Below are 22,291 nucleotides of genomic sequence, written 5' to 3'. Positions count from 1 at the left end.
AGTAGTTTTATGATTTTAAAATTTAAATGCCTTTTCATATTCTAATTGGATTGAAAAATTCAAAGGCGCCCTATATACTGTACTCTGTAACTCATCATTCAAAAATTTCAGTATAAGGTTCAAATCTTCGCTTAATTACGAAATAGTTAACAGAAAATACGCCGGCTATACAATTCGCCGTCAATTTTTAAATGTCAAATCGAAAATACGACAGTATTATTCATTTTTTTGTGGTTACAATTGATTATTTACATTTAAATTGAAAAGTTGAACACTACAGATAGGAATTAGAGCAATCTCTTATTAATCCTTAAATATTTTTATTTTGAAAATTTAATTGCATTTAATATACAAATATAATAAATATAGATTTTTTTAAATAATTACTTCATAAATTACATTTATGTTTATAAGAACTTTACTTAAAGCCGCTACAAGGAATATAAAAATAACGCAAAGGTAAATCCTACAATGGTTAGTCGAAGAAAAATTAAAATTTATTTTCAAGATTTTACCAGCACAAATCAATTTCTGGAATGGAATTAGAGCAGGTAATTGAAAAACTTGAAAAGTTTGCACCGTTAGTTAATGCAGAAAGTTGGGATAATGTCGGACTATTAATAGAACCTGCAACCCCAAAGTAAATCTTCATATAATATAATTTCTAAGTTTTTAATGACGAGTAATTTATTATTTTGATTTTTAGAAATATTAAGAACATTTTTCTCACAAATGATTTAACTGAGGTAGTTTTAAATGAAGCTCTGGAAAAAAAATCAGATATGATTATTTCATATCATCCACCAATATTTGCCCCTTTGAAACGGATTACACAAAGGTAATTATGTATATATTTATATGCATATATAAATTATTTATTACTATAAATTTATGAAAATATTTTAATACATACATATGCATCTTTACTAATTTCCGATTTCGGTTCCAATAACAGAACATGGAAAGAACGCATTGTAGCAATATGCTTGGAAAACAAAATTGCTTTATATTCTCCACATACCGCCTGGGATGTGGCTAAGGGTGGTGTAAATGATTGGTTAGCGTCTGCTTTTGATTATTCTAAAATATTACCAATAAAAGTAATTAACGTACATAATATATTTCTTCTTAATATAATATGATAACTAATTTAAATGAAATAAATTTATATTTAGTCATTTCCTGAAAATCCTAATGAAGGGATTGGACGAATTTTAACGTTAAATAATCCAACACAACTGAAAGATATCATTGAAATTATTAAGAAACATGCTGAAATACCAACTGTTCACGTCGCTATTGGGAATCAGTCAAATTTAAATTCTGCAATAAGAAGTGTAGGGATATGTGCAGGATCTGGTGCATCTCTTTTAAAAGGTACTAAAGCAGATCTATATTTATCGGGTGAAATGTCACATCATGAAGTTTTGGATGCCATACAAAATGATATTTCAGTCATATTATGCAATCATAGTAATTCGGAAAGAGGGTTCTTAAAGAATTTTAAACCGCAATTACATTTATTACTGGATGGTAAATGTGATATTTTAATTTCAGAAAAGGATAGAGATCCACTGTCATCATATTAAATGTTTATAAAATTAACTTAAAAGAAGTTTTTTGTCATTGTTTTAAGTAATGTTTATAAATTTTTTATATTGAATATGAAAATATAAAAATGTTTTCTTTATAATATCAATATGATTGTCATTTTCTTTAAAAATAGCTAAAATTAAAGCTTCACTATCACATTTTTAAAATTTGGAGTTTTATATTTCCCATTCTTTTAATTATATAAGATTATACTCAGAAAAAAAGAGATATCTCTGTTAACATTTGAATAAGACTATAAAAGAAGAATTGATTATGTTAAATATTTTAAAAATGGTCGCGACAAATTTAAAAAATTCAAAATTAAAGTTTTAATTACCCACTTGATGCCTCACTTTAGACTTACTTGACTCCTCACTTCAGACGATGAGGTTATTTAAAATTATAAAGATTTTCAATATGTAGTTTCAAATTTCATTTTAATTGTAAAATTTTTGAATTAGTCAAGCGATTCATCTAAGAATATATCAGTGTAAGTGATCATAATAAAAAAAAATCAAAATTTTTTTTTCAATAATTAATATATTTTATATAAAATAAAAAAGAACATGGAAATAATATAAATTATTTAGTTACTAAATAAAATACTAAAAAGTTTTCTTTTTAAACTTTTTTCTCGTTTCTGTAAGAATGCTGAACTGTAGACAATTTATTTTTATTCAATATATATTAAAATATTTTATTGTGTATTTTTAACTAATTTTTTAATTTTTTTAATTCTTTTTCACATCTTTTATTTTAAATTTTTTATACATAATACTAAATTACTATGTTTAGTGTCAGAAATTTCATTGTTATTTTATGATTTAATTAATAGATTTTTATTAATTTTTATTATGTTTTTATTTTATCTATCTAGACTCAATTTATTTCCAGTTTGTCATATAATTTTTTTGTATTTCTTTACTATAATTTGCCAGTATTTAATAATTATTATTTGAATTAAAAAAAAAATATTATTGATTTCATGATATATAAATACGCATTGATTTCATGAAATATAAAATAAAGAATAATATTTAATTAATTACAGGAAACTTATGAATGAAATGAAATATTATTTATAATAATAATAATAATAATAAAATTAATAATACATCATAATTTTTAACATATTTACTTATAATAGAAAATAAAAATCTGATAACAAAATTCTATAATAAGTAAAAATAAAAAAAAAAAAGTATATTATAGAAATTAAAAATGGAAGTTTAAAATTACATTTAAAAGTAATTTTTAAAAAAATGTTCATAATGAAAAAAAAATTACAAATAGATATAAAAAATTCAATTTATATCTTGATCGCATTAAATCTAAAAAGAACATATATAAAAAGTATTATGTATGTTTCTTCTATTTTAAAATTATGCAATTTAATTTTCATAATTAAATTTTACATTTTGAATTCGATTTTACAATTACGATTACTAATAATTAAGTGATAATTAAGTAATGAAATTTTTATTACCAAAAAAACAAATAATATATACCTTATTTACTAGGTAATAACTTTAAGTGTAAAATCGTTTTAAAATTTTTAAAATGAAATTTTTTTTATGAAAAATTTTTTAATACAATAAAGTTTACTACTTAATATTTATTTGAAAAATATTTTCGCTATTATTTGTATTTATATTATTCTCTCAACAACTTACTACACAATATTCTTACATAAATTATTTTAAATTAAAAAATAATAAGGCAAAATAAGAATAAAAAAATTCTTGAAAGAAATATTCCAACATATCAATATTTTATTACTAAGTATTAGTCATTAAATTTCTTTAAAAAGCCAGTATTTTCTTCTCATTATTTGATTTTTCATTATGAACATTCTTTTAGAAGACACCAATGAAAAATTAAAAAAAAAAGGAAAACTTTACAGTGCTACATAAGTTACATTATAGTTTACTTTTAGTTTTTTGTTTTTTTTTTTTTTATTGTAATTATAAAAATGCATCTATACATCCAATTATTGTTTTATATTAAATTATTTTAAGACGTTATAATCATACAAATATACATAAAAAAAATTAAAAAATTAATTAATAATAGTTTTTTCTAGTTTACACTAAAAAAAAGATTATCAGAAAATTAAAAAAGTAAAAAATAAAAAACAAAATGAAAACAGTTTCAATGTGTGCGCATTGTCAATTTTTGTAGAACTTTTAAACCTTGCTCTTGATATTCTTGTTTTGACATCCAAAATGCATCACTATCTTTAGCCAATTCAGCTAATACAGCACCTCCAATAAATACCATATCTTTCCGCCTTGGTGGATCTTCAATACGTATTTTGAATTTCTAAAATCAAAAAGAAACACAAATATAATATTTGCATTGTTAATTTTAAATAAGTTCAAATTTTATATTATTTGTTTTGAATAAAGAATCGATTAATTTATGTTGATTTATTCTTAGTATTTTTAAAGCAGGTAACATATTTACCGATAATTTATCGATGTCATTCTTTAAAACTCTTTCTAAATACAATTGCTTAATCTCACGCTCCAATCGACTCGGAAGACCAGGATACATCGTTGAGCCACCAGATAATACTATATGTTTATATAATTCTGGACGCATATCAATATCGGCCGCTTGAATTGTATTAAATACTAATTCTGCTATACCTTGACCTTCAACATTGATTAGATGCGGTTGAAATAATGCTTCCGGGGCTTCAAAACGTTCTCCACCAACTTTTATAACACGACCATCTGGTAGCTAAAATTAAATTCAATATTATTTTATTTAAATTTATAAAATTTTAGATATGTAATTTTTCTTACTGTATATGATTCCACCAATACGGTAGTTTCTAACGCCAGTCTTTGTTCCATTTCTATATCATAACCGATATAACACAATTTTTCTTTCATCATTCTAACAGTTTCAAAATCAGCGGAATGATTAAATGCATAACCACGCAATAAAAGTAACTAAAAGTAAAGTGAGAATTTGTACATTTATTGAAAAAAGATAATTTTTTAATTTTAATAATTACTTTAATTAAGTATCTAGTGATATCTCTACCAGCAATATCTAATCTTCTAGTCAAATGAGGTAAAGCAAATTCTTCATAAACAGGACATATATGTGTAACCCCATCACCAGAATCAATAACTACACCAGATATTAAACCTTGAGCATATAAAGTTAATACAGCTTGTATTGCAATATAAGCTGAATGGAAACCATATTTTTCGAACATAACCTAAAAAAAAGAAAAAATACTAAGCTTTAATTTTAAGTTAAGAAAAATCGTAAAATATTTGCAAAGTTGCAAAACTTATATAAATTATTTGCAAATACATCATGAAATTTTCACTCATGTAATTTGCCTTCTTACCTCTATCATTTTTTCACGATTCTTTGTTGGATTCATTGGAGGTTCTGTTAGCAATATTTTTGTATTTGTTGGATCAATATTCATTTTTGATGAACCAAATGTATAATCCCATACATGACACATATCTTCCCAATTTCTTACAACACCATTTTCCATTGGATATGATACTTCTAATAATGATCTTAATTGTGAGGCTTCATCTCCTACCATTAAATCCTAAATTATCAAAAGCATATATAGTATGTTAATTAACAAAATTAGTAATCCAAATAACTAATATGTACATTGGTAATAAAAAAACTCTATTTTGTATTAGTATTCAAAATTAAATTACATAAAAAAGAAAAAAAAAACTATGTATAAACAATTAAATATGAAATTACTTCATTTTATTATTAAATTCTAAAGATGACACACAAGACAACAGGGATGGACTCTTTTATTAATATTTTAGTTTGAAAGTAAAACACAAGGCAAAAAGAAAATGAATTATTTTTACTTTTCAAAAAGTTATTTTTACAATTAAATATGAATTTTAAAAAGTTTTAATTGGATTATAATAAAATTAAATGGAAAAATTAAAAATAGAAACAAGAAGTGCAAATTTATAAAAACAATTTTTTATTTTTATTTTAGAATGACAATTTTTGTCTTCAAAAAACATCATGAAAAAATTAAGTCTGGAATATATTTTAAAGTGTTATCAACTTTGTTTTTGAAGAAATCTCAAAAATACTACAAAAATTGTAGTATATGTTCAATAAACAAGAAAAATTAAAGCAAAGTAAGATTAATCTGAATTATTAGTATTTTCTTGATCTAAATTGAAATAATTCCAGCCATAATTTTGTGCATGCATTTATTGTGTCGTTGGGCATGTTTTGGGAATGTGACCATTATTTAAAATGTGTTGACGATCAATTCAAACAAAAACAAAAATAAAGAATTCGAATGAAAATAAATAAAGAATTAAACGATATTCTTGTGCAAATTCTTAACAACTTGAACACAAAATACAGAATTTAATGAACAATTTAAAAATTAACCATTTAAAGAAAAGTTTTCTAGATATACACAAATATAATTTTATATATTATATTATGTATTTAAATTTAGTATGTAAATTTGTTCAAATTGTCATGAATCTACAACTTTCAAATCAGATTCCTTTCATTCCATAAAAGGAAACATTTAAACAGTGAATTAACATAGAAAAACTTAAAGAATTAATTTAAAATTTTAAAAAATAATATTGTATAAAATAATTTACTTTTTTAAACATTTTATTCAATAATTAACAATCATTTTGTTTTATTTCTTTCATCATAATTAAAAATAAATGAAACAAATATAGTAAGTTTAACTAACTAAAATGATAATAATGTTTTTTACATTATTGAATAATATGAAAATTATGTTTCTGAAAGAGAATACTTATTAAACTTTTTTTTAAATGAATATTTTCAATAAAAATGCACAATTTAAGTAGACAAACGATCAAAATTGTTTAATTAATGCATATTTAATTATATTTAAATAATTTTAAATATTTTATATGAATAAGATGATATTAATGATATAATGATAAAAATTTGTATAAATTTTTTAAAATCTACATGAGCAGTTAATAAGTATCTACATAATCATATTAATATTGAAAGAGAATGAAAGAAAATTACATTATTTCTAATTATTTATTTAATTAAATGAAATAGTGCTTTCACTGATAAAATTTTAAAATAATTTCAATATGTGAAAATAAATTGGAATGAAGTTGAAGATTTGATAACAAATTACATGTTATTGCAAATTGTTAAATTAAAGAATTTGATCCAATAAATATATATATAAAATGGAGATGATTGAAGAGTTCGATATTTATTTGATATCTATGTGTATCAATATTTATAATACACAAGCTATACTTAATAGCATTATAATTTTTCTATAAGAAAATGTTATATTTGCATATGATTTTTAAAAATCATGTAATTTTAAAGAATTTAGCTAATAATGATAGCAGAGTTTTCAAAAAACGATTAGCTATAGCTTTTATTTAATTATTTTGAGCAATTTAAAGCAAAATAAATCTATAATTTATTTAGAAAAACAAAACAAAAATAAAAAATAAGTAGGTATACCCACATATTTTAAACACATAAGTACATTTTAAAAATTTGTTAATTTTTATTCTATATAAAAATATATAGATAACATTAAATTTAATAAAAAATCATATATTTATAAAAAAAAATTAAATTAAAAACAAAAATAAAATAATATTAAAAAAATAGAAAAACCAAATGGTTTTCTAAACACAAAAAAACTAAATTCAGGTTATTTTTTTTCAATCAATTGCTTTTTTGGAAATTTTTCGGTTTGTTTTTTTTTACTTTTATAAATTTTTGATAAGACTTACATCAACATGTAAATCCTGTAAAATATATTTTTTTTTATTATTTTCGTTCATTGATAAATGAAATAAAAAAAAAAAAAAGAAAATTAATTAAAAAATTTTTAATATTTATATATAATTAATATTTAAGTAGATATAAAATATATTTTATATGAAATCGATAATAGACATAATTATTATAAAATTTGTGTTTTTGTCTAATGTAAGAATTTTAATTGTTTTCAGATATTTTTATAGGTCAAATTAAATATTATTTTTTTCATTAATAAAAACTTACCTTAACTTCAATATCACCGATTTTATTTACGGCTCTAATTATAGGACGACCAACTATTGATGGAAATATATGTGCAGGAAAATTGCTACCGGCATAACCGCATTTAACAAACTAAAAAATAAAAAAAGAATTTAATTTTTTTTAAATTTATTTACCAAAATAAATTTAACATTTTCCACTCATAATTATTTACCAAACATGTACATTTAATATCTTGATCCCTACATATTTTAATTATATTTTTATTTAAAAAAATTATTAATTAAATTTTTATTCAGGAAGAAATTAAGAGAATCTACTTAAACATTATTAAGTTTTATTTTAAGGATTAGAAAAAAAATCATGTTTTATGGTATCTATAATTGGGTATAGAAAATAAACTTTAAAAACGACTTCATTGAAAATGTAGGCTAAGTGATGCATACTTAATTTTTTACCAAGAAATTTGAATGAAAAATATAGTATGTACGAATGTGTGTATCTATATAAATGTGTATACACATGAACATATGTATAAAAATACTAGATATTATATATAAACATACATACGGCATATTGTATAAATATGTATGTAGATATATAGGTATTCCATACCATTTACAAAATAATATGGAATTTGTGCCCACATTTCCTACCATTTTTCTAACATTATGAAAATTTGTTTTGAAATGTGTTAATAATTTTAAGTTTATAAATTTCTAAATTAGATTAAAAATTAATTCCATACTGACATAATTCAATTCTACTGTAGGAATATTAATGGAAGAAAAACTAAAGAAAAAAAATTCCATAACCTCGTTATTGTTTTATATTTTCGATATTATATACAAAAAAAATTACCCTTAAAAGGGCGGGTCAGTATCTACAGTATTCAAAATTAATTCAAAAAAAAAAAAAAAAAAAACATTTTATCTATACGTTCATAGGTAGATTCAATTGGTATCCACTACATTTTTTTTAATAAATTTAATCTTATCTTTAAATTTTATTAAAATTTCAATTATACATGCATATGAGTAAAATTTAAACATACATATTTGATTTTAAGCACATTAAATTGAATACAAAATGTGTCATACACCCAAAAACTATCATTAAAAAAAATTTCTTCTCCTTTTAATCAATAAAAAAAATTTCTTTACTGTGTCTCCATATAAGCTAATTTTTTACTTACACCAGTCCCATTATCACAAACTATGACATTCCTTCCTTTACTATCCATTTTGGCAAATATTTTTTCATAGAACTTAAAAGAATTAAAAACTAAATTTTTATAAAATTTTTGGCTTTAACAAAATTTATCTAAAAATGTAAATTTTTATTCTAACTCTCCCGCAATGAAATTTCCGATGACTAAACTAAATGTCAAAAATACTTGCATTTTTTCAAGTTGACTTGTCTAAATATGACAGTCCGTGGTTGTTCAACTTTTTTCTTTCTGTTTTTCTGATTTTTTTTTTTTAATAAATGTCACTATTTATTAGGGTTGCGTAAAATATTTAAAAATTTTCGCTGAGTTTTTTTTAGTTTTTAAGAATTTTTGCATTTTTTTCTTAGAAATAATTGATTAATCGAAATAATTAAAAATTCGATGTTTTTTAAACTTTGTTTTACGTTTCAGTTTTTATTTTTCTGCGATTTTGTCAATTTCAAAGCGAAATTTACAAGCCATGAAATTTGAACATTAATAAGGTGTAGTTGTATATTTGTAAATGATTCGAAACACTAATTAATACACAATGCAAGAAATACAGGAACAAAAATTTATTAGAGTGATCAATCAGTGAGCTAGTAATGAAATAAAAAAATAAATAAAATGTAAAGTTAATCATAAATTTTATTATGTTAAGATTATATTGCAAAAGCAAAAAAAAATAAATAAAAAATTTTTTTAAAATTAAAATTGAAATTGCAAATGATTCAAAGGAACATATTTTTTCTTAAATAAAGAGATCTGCAAAAAAAAAGGTTCTCAATTAATAAGCAAGTTTTTGAAAAGTTTTTTAAAACTTGAAAAAACTTCAAGACGTTTTAGTATGCAAAGCAACTGGTATAATACTTGACGTCATCGTTTTCTCAATGCTTAAATTTTTTTCAAGTTTTGTAAACAAAAAGTTAGTGTTTTAAAAACATTTCAAATTATAAAGCTAAAACATATGTTCTTTTTTATATAAGTACTGTTTATGTTTTATAAATATTTTAAAATTTAACGTTTATCACGTGTTTTGCAAAGTTTTAAAAGTTTTTTTCAACTTTTCCGTCTGATTCAGTTCTTTTTTTAAATAAATTTTTTTTTTCTTTGCTAGAATTGATTTCACTATTTTCTCTTTTTAAAGCCTTTTCAAGTTTTACACCAAATAGATAGAACAAGCAAATTTCTTTTTATATTCGAATAAAATTAAAAGAAATTTAAAAGCAATTGAATTTATTCAAACACTCTGATATTTCCGTAAGTAAATTTCCTGTTATACATAATTTGTAATATTTTAATAAAAATTATACTGGAATATATTTTCATTTATAAAAATACATTAGGCATTTTTAAACAAATGTTTTTAATTCATGAAAATACCTTATTATATGTTACATTAATTCTATTTATTTTATTATTACTATAACTGAATTTTATTGTTACTATAACGGATATTTTATTATTACTATAACTGAAAATTTTCACAAAATTAACATATTTACTTTATAATTTTTTTTTTATTATGGCAATACTTAAAATGATAAAATCATAAACAATAAAAAAAAAAGAAATAATTTTAAAAACATTTTCACGATTCTTTTCTTTTTTGCCTTGTTTTCTTTCAACCTTTCATTTTATCTTTTATGCTTTCGTTAGTTGGTTCGTTATTTTGGTTCATTTCTTCAGTTGAATGAATGTATTTGCTGTTTTGTAAAAATTGAAAGATCAGTTGAAAGCAATCATTCGATCGTGGTCATTCATCCGAGTTTTGCGGCAACAATACACAATAAATAAGTTTTGTTAGTTAAGAAAATTGAAAATTCGTTCCGGTAGTGAATTAAAAATAATTTTTTTTTTCTTTCTGTTTCTTAAATATTCTTATTAGCATATTCAATAGAAAACATACAAAAAACATGTGTCATTAATAAAGAAAAAAGGAAATAAAAATTAATAGAATAAAATATAAATATAATTTTATATAATATTAATTTGAAATTAATAATAATTTAAAGGAATTTTATATAAAAAAGAATATGTGTAAAAATAATAAATGAAGCAAAATTAAACAGAAGAAGAAAGTTAAAGATCTTTTCAGCGTTTTATATTTTTATTATTATTTTTTTCTTTTTTATTAACAAATCAAGTTTTAATGAAAAGTAAAAGATCTGCAAAAATATTTAATGTAATCCTCCTATTTGGTTTTGATTTCAAAAAATTTCAAAATTCATGAAATATGAGAAGAACTCTTAATAGAAATCATTATTTCATTTTGGGATTTTTATTAGGTTTAATATTAAGTTTTTATATACCAGAAGATGTATGGGAATTGGCACAGGATGCTGCTAGTAATTGTCCTGGTATAGTTGAAGATGAAAGATTTGGTGAAGGTTTTGAGCCACATTTAAACTTAATAAATAAACCATTAGCTGCTAAAAAACGAGTAAGTTTTTTCTTTTTGTAAAAATATTATTATTAAAATTTAATTTTTATGTTAAAAAACAAAAAAAAAAGTTAAATTTCTTATATTAATTTCTTCTGTACTTGTATATCGTATTTCACACATTAATTTTTTTTATATATTTTCGTTCTCTTTATTCTTCATTGAGTAAAGAAAGCAACAAACTACAACAAAAAAAAAGGAAAATAACAAATCATTTTAGAAAAAGGTTTAATAATTAACAACAGGTATTGGTATTTACCTGTTTGAATATATATATAGGTTACCAAACGTAAAAAAGTTTTTAGCTATATTTAGTTTAAAACAAAATTTAATTTATAGCGCCCAATGTTTTATATTTACGTCGTGGCTTCGATTAAATTAAGGGTGCGACACAATTTTCGTTCCTGTATCTGTAAAGAGTTTATATTAGTTATTAAAATTAAAGTAATATTAACTTAATTAATGAGAATTGAAATGCCATTTAAATATTATTATAAAAGTCTAAACTCAATGAGGAAGCACTACAAACTGTAAAATTTGACATTTGCAAATAAAATTAGCCTTTGAAATGGAATTGCAACTGGCACACAATGAAACTGCAACCGGAAATTGAAACTTCAAAATTAGTTTATTTTATATTTTTACAGTTTTTTCATAAATTGCTTGTTGTTGCGATCTCATTGTATTTTATATGGGGTTGGGGCTTACATTTTTGCAAGTGCCGAATTTTTCACATTTTATTTTGTATGCAAATTTATTTTTGTTTTCTAAAATTAATATCATAATCTTTTTTATATAAATTTTGTAAGCTTTGTTAAACGATTACTATTTTTTGTTTAAATCTGGCAACCTTCATATTTTTTTATACTGCAAAAGATCCCTACAAAACAAAAAAAATAAGAAAAGAAAATACAAAAGGTAGACGGTTTTGTATACATGTGGATATCTACTTACATAAATGAAGAACGTATGAAATACATAACTTGTAAATATATATTCGAATAACCACTTAATACCTGTCGCATATATGTACAAAAATATTATGTTGCCTACACATGATACTTAAATTGTATTTACAACATATGCTATACATCAGTAACTGACTGCTGACGTACTTTTATGTATTTGTTTTTTCAACCGTTTACTTGTTCTCTTTTCTTTAAATATTTCAAATTGAAAATAAATATGATTTCAAATATAAATCACTTAAGTATTAATAAAAAAAATAAAAGAATAAAAATAATAATTCTTTCCAATTACATAATAAATTCCTAAGTAGCTATATCTAAATAATTTTATAATTTTAAATTAAATTCGTTTTGCTAAATAGCTAAGTGTGATCTAAAAAATTTAATTTCTATATATAGGAAAATTTGCACTTTCTATGAAAATAATATAAGTGCATAAATAATTAAATTAGTGTTCCTGGCCCCATTTGATTATACAAATTTATAAAATAAATAATACTAATATTTGTACATACAATGAAATTACCAATATAAATTAATTAAGAATTTAAGAAAAATAAATAATTGTGTTTAAATTTAGATATAGCAAAGAGATAAAACTAAAAATAAACTAAAGTTACAGGCTTTCGATCTGCTGCAATAAAATCAATTTATATAGCGTGCAAATTTAAAAGTTTTCATGTAATTTTCCTTGTTCCTTAAAAACCTTGGACTTCAAGGAACTTTTATTTCCTTACAAACTTGGACTTCAAGGGGCATTATATTAAGAAAAGAAGTGCATAAGGTGGTTTTTCAAAATATTTTATTCTCGACACACTCCTGAATTTCTTGAACGTGCCCGTAAATTACCGTTATTACTTTTATTTACTTATGTTGAAAATTTATAAAATTTCTGAATTGCAACTAGATTTGCCCACATTTATCTAATATAAAAAAAAAATTATTATCAGGTATTGAAATATTGAAATATATTTTATGTTCTATTAAGAAAGAAAAAAATTTTAAATTGCGGGTAAAAATTTCTAAATAATTTTCATTGTGTTAATTTTTAGCACGTTGAAATTATTTTGCTACTTATAAAACTGGGAGCTTAATTTATGATTATGTGCATTTTTTGTCACTAAATTATTTGAAAAAAATTCAAAATAATATTTGCACCTATTTATATATATATATATATATATATATATATATATTTATAATGATATTGTAATCAAATAGAAATACAAATTATGCAAAATTTTTTATTATTTGTTTGTTTTTTGGGTAATAAAATTTATTTTTATATAAAACATTATAATACGTATTTTGATGTGATGTGATTGCTTACTTTCAAGTCAATATACATGTATATATATGCATATACCTACATAGGGAAAAATGAGTATTTTATGTGGTATTTGGTGTGGTGATAGGAAAATTAAGTGAGAGTTATGATTTAGAAATTATTTTTCACATAATTTTTTATAGTTTTATTATATGCGGCGAAGCCATTCTAAGAGAATCTAAGAGTACAATTTAAAATTGTAACTCAATGCAGGCTATAATGTTAAATTTTTTATTTATTTAAGTATAGAGTTTTTTAATAAGGATTTTGTGAGCTTTAATTAATTAAATTGTAATTGTCAGCAATTAAAATATGTGTAATATGTGTACATACCAAATTGTAATTTGCAACATTATGTAAGAATAAATAAATAAATAAAAGCAAGTTTGTTCTTAACTTTCAAAGATTGATTTTGCGTAAACTATTCTGGCCTATCAGAAATAATTTAATCAAACTTAAATGCTTATAATTATATTAAAGGATTAATGTTTTAATTAAGTGTGTTTACTAAGTCTTTCTTTACTATATTAACAAAGTGTTGAATTGCAATTTTTAAAACTTGAGTTAATTCTTTAATTTCATCGGCATGGACCTTCTTTTTTTATATACATATACATACATATAGAGTAAAACCCATAATATATTTTCAAGGAATATTTTGTGGAATATTAGATTATCTGATATACTTAGTTTTCAATTATCAACATTATTAACTTAAAGTGCCACTTATATACCCTATTATTTACTTTCTTTAATACAAGAAAACGTTACAAATTAAAGAAAATTACATTTATATATATTAAACCATGAGTATTCCACTTTGTAATCATAATCCTTTATTGTTATCAATTAAGATTAACATTATTGGGTTTGAACTATATTAACTATTATACACTATTGAATAAAATATTACAAAATTTATTTATGAGTATATATCATATAATATATGTAAGTACACCACACCTTCGTATGACCCATAGTTTTGTTAACACGCGAATGTCAAATTTTGAACAAATTGCAAATAGCACCGAATTCTCATAACGCGACTTATGTATGTATTTTTTTTAACATAGGTTTGTGTACGATATTGTATAAGATATCTAAAAATAATGACAGAAAAATACTAAAAACTAATGTCAAAAACTGCTTTAAAACCTGAAATGGAATAAAAACAGCGAAATTTTTCATTTAGTCAGGTTTTATACGCTATTAAATATTGTTGGTTACAACTAATTTAATACATAAGTTTGATGTGTGTTAATGTCGGTTTGATCGATATTGTTTGATTGCCGTATTACAACTCTCATCAAACAAAATCAACAATGTTATGATGTTTAAAACTGCTTGTCTTAGAAATAAATATATTATTTTTTAATTTTAATTTATTCAATATTATTTGATATTTTCTCAATTAAGCGCAGTAACGAAATGCCTCCAATGTAACCTTATTTATAGTAGAGGTTGGTTCTAACCAACGCATAGATTCTGAGAAGTGAAATAACTCTGTTATATATGATGACACAAGTGAATAAATAAGAGTCATTTCGAAATAAATTTTTTTAAAATTTGCAAGTAACGAATTATAATACGCGTATAATGATGACGGATGACTTGTAGTTGGCACCATTAAAATTTTTATATCAAATTTTATTAATCAATTAGTGTAAATCTTTTTTTTTAGAAATTCATAAAAATACTACAAAATAGAATTCATTTTTTTTTTGTGGTTAAAAACAAATAAATAAATTTTATTAAAACTGTTAAATATATAGTTGAAACTTAACCTCAATATTTTTCAGAAAAAAAATACCTACATATATTGCTTTTGCACATTATTTGTAATAATATAAAGTGAAATGAGAATAAAATTTTAAGTTGATAGAATTCGCATGCACTTGAATTTTTACTCTACATATGTACATACTATTCATCCCTATAAGCATATAATGGTAAATTTTATTCAGTATATTATGCCTACTTTAATAAGTGCGAATACATTCATGCAAGTATGTACATATACAATATTTAGGCAAATTTATTAATAATTCTCATAGGTAAACACAAAACACATTCGTATATATTGTCTATAACTACCTTGACTTGTTGCTTACTTGAATATTAAGAAAAAAAAATACGAAAAAAAAACTAGTTTAAATTTTAAATTGCTTAATGGACTTTGTCTGACACAAGTTTGCATTCATAAAATAAAATTTTATTTGCGGCTTACTATCGAAATATGGACTTATTTTCGCTCGTTTCTTTTTTATTCAATCTTCAGGTTTTTTTTTTTTGAGTTACATTTTTTTAAAATGTTCCATTTCCGTCACAAATTCTTTTTTTTTTTTGTTTTTATTTTATTTTTCATATTTTACTTGTCATTTTCCTTAGAATTTTATTTATTTTTTTGTATAAAATATAAAATCTAGTTTAATATTCATTAAATGACGTAAAGACATTAAAAATGATTAAAAGATTTTATTTGTGTTTTATTGTAAAAGTATAAAGAAAAACGTGTAAATAATTTATTTTGGATATCATACCTAAATACATACATAAGATCATACTTTAAGGACGAACGCTGTTTCCAAAAAAAAAAAAATAGATTGTGATTGATTCAAATGGCAGTTGAAGAGTTGTAGAATTTTATGGTTACAGTGTATCGTGACACAAAATTACTGATATCTGTTGTTTGCCTTCCTTCGGAGTGATTGCCAATGATGAAAACTAGAGCATTTCTTTGAGATGTTTCCTGAAATGAGATAAAATTGAAAACTCATCTTGTGAGAGAAAAAATTTTGCATACATTTTCGGAGCTATCCAAAACTCTTGTTTCCTGTTAAGAAAAGTTAAGTACACAAAAATTAAATACAAACTATAGATACATTTAGGCCGCTTTCTTAAATATAAAAATATTCAAAATTTTCACATTTTTTGTTCTTTCCTCATAAGAGTACAATCGCAGATGAGAAATTCTTAAAAACGTTTTCGTTTGTTATAGTTGCAATATCTACTTAAGAAATTTTGTTGTATTACTGGTACTTAAATTACATACTTACACTTCCTTTTATTGCGTTTATTGCGGAATTTTTAATTTAATTTTATAATTTCTAAAAAATTTAAACACGTATTGTAATTTCTTTTTTTATACAAATAATTATACATAAAATTAATCATACTTAAATTTTTTATTCTCTCTATAAAATTTATGTAATTTATTGGTCGTATAATTGCTTCAACATTCTAGTTAATGATTTTATAAATTTTTTAAGGTCATATTTCTCATTTATAATTACCAAACTTTTTCCATTTGAAATACTGAACTAATTTTGTATATAATTCGAAATTAATTAAAAATCAGATTGAAATTGTAATCAGATTGTAATGGCTTTAATTCTAAAATAATTAAGGAAAGCTTTGTTTTTCTTACATTCTTTTTTTATTTTATAATTACATATGCCTGTTTTATTCTTTGGTACAATGAATTTGTGTTTCTATTTTTAATATTATACTTACTTTCATGTTGTAATATTGTAAAAGTCGTAAATATTGTTGGTTTTTTAATTCTCGCTTCCGTCAAAATTTTGTTAAAATCTTCAATTTAATAATTAGACAGTTATCGTATGTTAATGAATATTTTCCTTAAATCAGAAATAAACTTATAATCTTTAGCTATCGAAATTGTACGACTGAATATGTCAAACTGGTATCACCTGGTATCACAAATTTATATCTACATTAATTTGAAGCTAATTCTTATTTATAGCCTTTTACTTTTGCGTAAACATACGAGTATCATATTGATACATAATTTAACAATTAGCCCTTATAAGCTGAATTGTGTATTTCTGAATTTCCGATGTCAGGGTAAGCCAATATTAAATCAATTTCTATTCTTTAATTATCGCATGAAAAACACTATTAACAAAATATATGTTAAGAAAATTTTTCAAATAAACTTTAACTTTGGTTAATTAATTGAAAATTTCAGTGTTAAGGGATCTGACGCAAAATAATATAAAATTATTCACATTAATTTAATGCCCTAATTACTTAATTATCACATGTGTGAATTGTAGTAGCTTTTAGCTATGTAGGAAAAAAATATTTTAAATAACGTTTTTAATTTTACTCCTTCTTTCTTTTTCATTTAATCAAAACATCACCCTAATCCTATTTGATCTTTCCGTTTCCTTTAAACATAAAAAGCATAAATATTTTCTATCTTAATATTTATTATATGAAATAAGTTTTATTGAGCAAAGAAAAACAAAGCATAAAAGAAAAAAGAAATCAAGTTCAAAAAATTCATTAGAATTTTGCAAAAATCTTTTGTACGTTAATTGGGATTTTTTCAATAAGTATAAAAGATATGAGAAAAATTATAATTTCCTTTGACTTTTTTCTGATGCCTTCTTTTTATATTTTGACTAATAAAACATCTGGACCCCGTCTGCTATATATTCGCTTTTTTATTTTTACTGTTTTGTTTTGTAAAAATATTTATGCAACATCCTGTTCAAAAAGACATTATAAGCATAATTTGTTATAATTTGAAGAAAAAATTTGGAACTTGAACAGAACTGACCACCCCTGATTTAATTTTTTAGTTAAATATTTTTTTCTTCTTGTTTTATTAAATTTAATGTTTATTTGTAATCAATTAACGTTGTCGTTGAACCGAGCGGACGTAAATAAATGTGTTGCATGTAACAATGGTTCTTTTACAAAAACTTGTACTTAATACAATTTAGTGTCGAATTGACTTAATTAGAAATTGAATTTTTATAAGACAATAATATGTCATCTGACCAAAATTTTATTAATTAAGTACAGTATGCATATGTACATATATCTTCTCAATATACTTAAAATTGAATACACACAAGTTTAAGGTTACTTGACAAATTCATGAAACACAAATATAGGAAGGAGCTTCGTTAAGAAATATGTCTCTACCTCATCGAGCATTCGTTTTACTGTTTTAAACTACGCCTTTCTACACCCAAGTACATCCAGCAACACACCAGTCTATGTAAAAGTTTAGGAGACGGGTGTACTTACGAATACTTTCTCTGGTAGACGGCTGTGTATTTTGATATAGTAAAATTCTTAATATTTAGAGGTTAGTTTGTGTAGTAGAAAAAGGTTAGTCTTTACTTTAAAATTATTTAAAATTTCATCAACCAACTATGTCAAACTAGGCTGTTTTGTTAAAAGGAACTCACGAAAGCATTATAATAGGAATTAACAATTTTATGTTAAAGAATAATGGTGTAGTAATTGCTCTCCGAAATATTTCAAATATTCCGTTATTTATATCGCTATTTGCGTTCCTTTTTATATTTTTATATTTAAGATTTTTCTACGTTTACTTTTTAATTGTCTTATTTTGTATATAATTTTATAATATTTGTTATACTCACCGTTTATATGTGTGTATAACTTCACACATAACTATTTGTAAGCATTGTTTATAAGTACAAAATGAAGTAAAAGCATTCATTTACTCGTTATATTTTGTTGGTGACACTGAAGATAACTAAAATTAAATTATTTTTTGATATTTCAACATATTTACATTATTCATGTGTGTATGTATGTATATATATCTATAATAATGTGTATATAACATGTATAAATAAGATCTATAATTAATTAGATTAGTTAATTAGTCAATGGAAAAAAAATTTCTGTACGTATTTTGTTATGTATTTTAATACTAATATATAAGCAGCAATAATAATATATCATACACATTCTTTTAAGTATAGGTACTGAAATAAGATGTAATCAAGCGCATCTGACTTCTTTTCGTTGAAAATTATAATTTTATACTTTATCGATGTTTAACTAATAATTTTTTATTTAATTTACATTTGATTGAAATTGTAACTCAGTAACTACATGATTTAACCCGAGTAGACCGTATCTCAGAAATTTTGGAATACATAATATGTCTAGATTAAAGCTCCCTAGCATAGTATAAAACAGCTAAACAGTAATTGTCAAACTATACTCGTATGTATGATTATTTAGAAATAGTCTGCATTCGGAAATGTTGTTAGCAAAAGCAGTCAATTATAATCACCTGCAATAAAAGTTAGGCTGCATTTAAACTTGATTTACTCGAAACTCTATTAATAGTCGTACATATACATTAATAACTCTTTCAATTACCTCAACACATTGGTACATCATAGGTATACTATGCAATATAATTACATACGCCTATTATACTAATTTTTTAAAACCTTTTATTTAAAATACGATGTAAATGTACATACATACGTACATAATTTTCTTTCTAGTAAAACTGGATTATTTAAATGTACAATTATTCGCTTTCAATCAAATGCACTTATATATGTATATACAAATATTTTATGTGCTTATATATTGCATAGTGCCTATATATACATTTGCTATATTCTTAACACTACACACTTACTTGCATATGTACATAATATAAATTAATTTCAAGCGTCACCTTATCTTGAATAACTCTATATAACTCTATATAACTGTATATATATATATATATGTATAGACGAATTAATAAAATTGAACTCAATTGGTATTTCATTATAATTTAAGTAGATACTTCCAATAATTTTTTTAGATAAACTTAATTTAGGAAGTTCGCAAACATTCTACCGTGTAAAAAAGAAAATTAAATATTTACTTTAAAAAAAATATAATCAAATATTTTTTTTTTATTAAATGCCGGTTATTTTTTTGTCGATATTGCCGGCATTTTTATATGTGCATATGTAGGTAGGTATAGGTATATTTAAATATACAGATGGTATAAATTTGTTAGATCTTGGAAATTGCGGAAAAGTATAAATTTAATTAAAAAATTTCTTATAAAATAAAATATTCATTTGAATCGCATATTGAAGTGTGTTTGTTCGTTTTAATTCTATACATATTAAGTCTAAGTTATTGCGGAACAACTGTTGGTTGAAAAGGTTCAGAATCACATCAATAATATAACTGATTTTAACTCGTTCGCTACCAATCGTCACATATATGTGTCACCGCGTTTCTTTACCACAGCCCGGCGACACATATATGTGACAGATATTTTTGTATAATTTACAAAAGCATGTTTGAACATGTTGAGTATTGAACTAAATTGTTAAGTTAGCCCAGCGTCACATATTTGGGTCAGTTTAAAAGAATACTTATTTTACTTTTTTAGACTGTTCTAAATATACATACGTAAAATCTATTTCAATTCATTTAATATAACCACCAAAAAAATGTTGGGCTATTGTGGACGTTTTTCCCAGAAGACCCTGGTAGCGAACGAGTTAATGTCATATAAAATGACAATAATTTTAACTTAATTCTGATCGTAATATTTCACATATTTGACATTTTATAAATTGTTATATTATTACTAACCAAAAAATATTGTTATACCATATAATTTCAATCAAATTGTTGATTATGCTAAATTTTTTTTACGCTCTAGCACTTCCCAAATTACTTTATTTAAACTGGTTTTGTATTGTCAATTAAAATAAAAAATAATAATAAAAAAAAAAAAACAATATACAATAAATTTTTTTGGCAAAACTTGTTATTTGAAAGTTTTGATTTTTTTTTTCATTTACTCACTCTTAAGGTCATTGACACCAAAAATATCTACATACACAGAATTTCTTTTTAATCCAGCTTAAAAATGAAAAGCTTAAAATAACTTAATTCCTCTCATTTTTAATAGCCTAAAAATTTTTACCTTACATATTTGTATTTATTAATCGTCGTATTAATATACATATATACATACGCACATGCGAAATTTTATGTAATTTATATTTTATATAGAAAAAAATATTAAAATATTTGATTAAAACTACTTTCATTTTTAGTTAAATTGTAGCGGCTTTCTCAAATTATTTTCAATAGTTGAAATTGTTGAATTCCCAAAAATTTAATATATTGTATTTAATTTTATTTAAAATTTTGTGTAATAATTTTTTTACTCATATGTATATTACTTATATTCATAAGAAATCGGATTCTTAAGATTTACATAATGTAGGTATTTATTAACTTACTAATTAATGATGTTCGCAATCAAAAATGAAAATATTCATAATTATTTGTCAAAATTGATAAATTTGACTTTTAATCCTCTTTTATACCAGGTATATTAATAAATTTCCAGTCATCAATCAATCTTTGTGTTCAACACATTCGTAGTTTACATTTAATATGCCTTGACGCAAATGATATAACATGTTTGTACCTAAGTCGCCAAAATTTTGGTAATTTTTGTCTAAATTTGTTATAAAATGACTATTAACTACAGAAAAGAAACCATTTTACGGTGTTTCTCAAATAAAATAATAAATAAAATAATATAATCAAACATACATAAATATAAGAAACCGGCATCTATTACTTAATTAACGGCATCAAAAATTGTATGAAAGCTTTTAAAACAGTTCATACATAAGACATGTATGAAAATAAGTTTAAGTTCGATAACTCACCTACATACAGTGATTAGTGTAGTTTCAATGATTAGTTTCTAAATACTACTTAAATAAATTTTCTTAAGAAATTATTCTATACAAACCAAATAAGTAATTGGCGAAAAAAAAAATAAATTAACTGTATTCAAATTGCCTAATTATACTACAAATTTCCGGGATAAGATGGACACAAATTATTTTGTTTATTTAAAAAATATA

At 22.6% G+C, this 22,291-nt stretch overlaps 3 protein-coding genes across 4 annotated transcripts in view; 2 read left to right on the top strand and 1 right to left on the bottom strand.

Moving 5' to 3' along the window:
• The first annotated feature begins 403 nt into the window (after positions 1-403).
• On the top strand, positions 404-1,699 carry LOC129605673 (NIF3-like protein 1). The gene is made up of 5 exons (XM_055515568.1): positions 404-459; positions 509-640; positions 707-838; positions 956-1,100; positions 1,176-1,699. The coding sequence occupies exons 1-5, from the start codon at positions 404-406 to the stop codon at positions 1,587-1,589; spliced, it is 879 nt and encodes a 292-aa protein (XP_055371543.1). The 3' UTR covers positions 1,590-1,699.
• A 1,396-nt stretch (positions 1,700-3,095) lies between these two features.
• Positions 3,096-9,021, bottom strand: LOC129605299 (actin-related protein 2). 2 transcript variants are annotated; one of them, XM_055514966.1, is made up of 8 exons: positions 8,831-9,021; positions 7,657-7,767; positions 7,383-7,397; positions 4,964-5,179; positions 4,619-4,828; positions 4,404-4,553; positions 4,060-4,338; positions 3,096-3,915 (listed from the first exon to the last, which is right to left on the bottom strand). In XM_055514966.1, the coding sequence occupies exons 1-8, from the start codon at positions 8,876-8,878 to the stop codon at positions 3,745-3,747; spliced, it is 1,200 nt and encodes a 399-aa protein (XP_055370941.1). In that variant the 5' UTR covers positions 8,879-9,021; the 3' UTR covers positions 3,096-3,744. The 2 variants fall into 2 exon arrangements, with proteins under 2 accessions (XP_055370941.1, XP_055370942.1); XM_055514967.1 differs by lacking the exon at positions 7,383-7,397 and having other exon boundaries at positions 3,097-3,915.
• A 1,576-nt stretch (positions 9,022-10,597) lies between these two features.
• Positions 10,598-22,291, top strand: part of LOC129605326 (chondroitin sulfate glucuronyltransferase) — a 53,948-nt gene continuing 42,254 nt past the window's right edge. The window contains exon 1 of the mRNA XM_055515010.1: positions 10,598-11,288. Coding sequence (XP_055370985.1) covers positions 11,082-11,288 — 207 coding nt within the window. The 5' untranslated portion in view covers positions 10,598-11,081. The remainder of the gene's footprint in view (positions 11,289-22,291) is intronic.

Source organism: Condylostylus longicornis, unplaced genomic scaffold (assembly GCF_029603195.1).
Source record: "Condylostylus longicornis isolate FDR11 unplaced genomic scaffold, ASM2960319v2 ptg000013l, whole genome shotgun sequence".
Classification (NCBI taxonomy): domain Eukaryota; kingdom Metazoa; phylum Arthropoda; class Insecta; order Diptera; family Dolichopodidae; genus Condylostylus; species Condylostylus longicornis.
Note: the sequence above shows the minus strand (reverse complement) of the source record. Positions and strands in the feature narration are given on the sequence as shown.

Excerpts from the sequence above, each read along its gene's own strand:
- LOC129605673 (XM_055515568.1), top strand. The coding sequence starts at position 404 with ATGTTTATAAGAACTTTACTTAAAGCCGCTACAAGGAATATAAAAATA. Across the intron at positions 839-955 it reads TTGAAACGGATTACACAAAG|AACATGGAAAGAACGCATTG; the intron begins GTAATTATGTAT and ends TTCCAATAACAG. Across the intron at positions 1,101-1,175 it reads CTAAAATATTACCAATAAAA|TCATTTCCTGAAAATCCTAA; the intron begins GTAATTAACGTA and ends ATTTATATTTAG.
- LOC129605299 (XM_055514966.1), bottom strand. The coding sequence starts at position 8,878 with ATGGATAGTAAAGGAAGGAATGTCATAGTTTGTGATAATGGGACTGGT. Across the intron at positions 4,829-4,963 it reads ATCGTGAAAAAATGATAGAG|GTTATGTTCGAAAAATATGG; the intron begins GTAAGAAGGCAA and ends TCTTTTTTTTAG. Across the intron at positions 4,339-4,403 it reads TATTGGTGGAATCATATACA|CTACCAGATGGTCGTGTTAT; the intron begins GTAAGAAAAATT and ends ATTTAATTTTAG.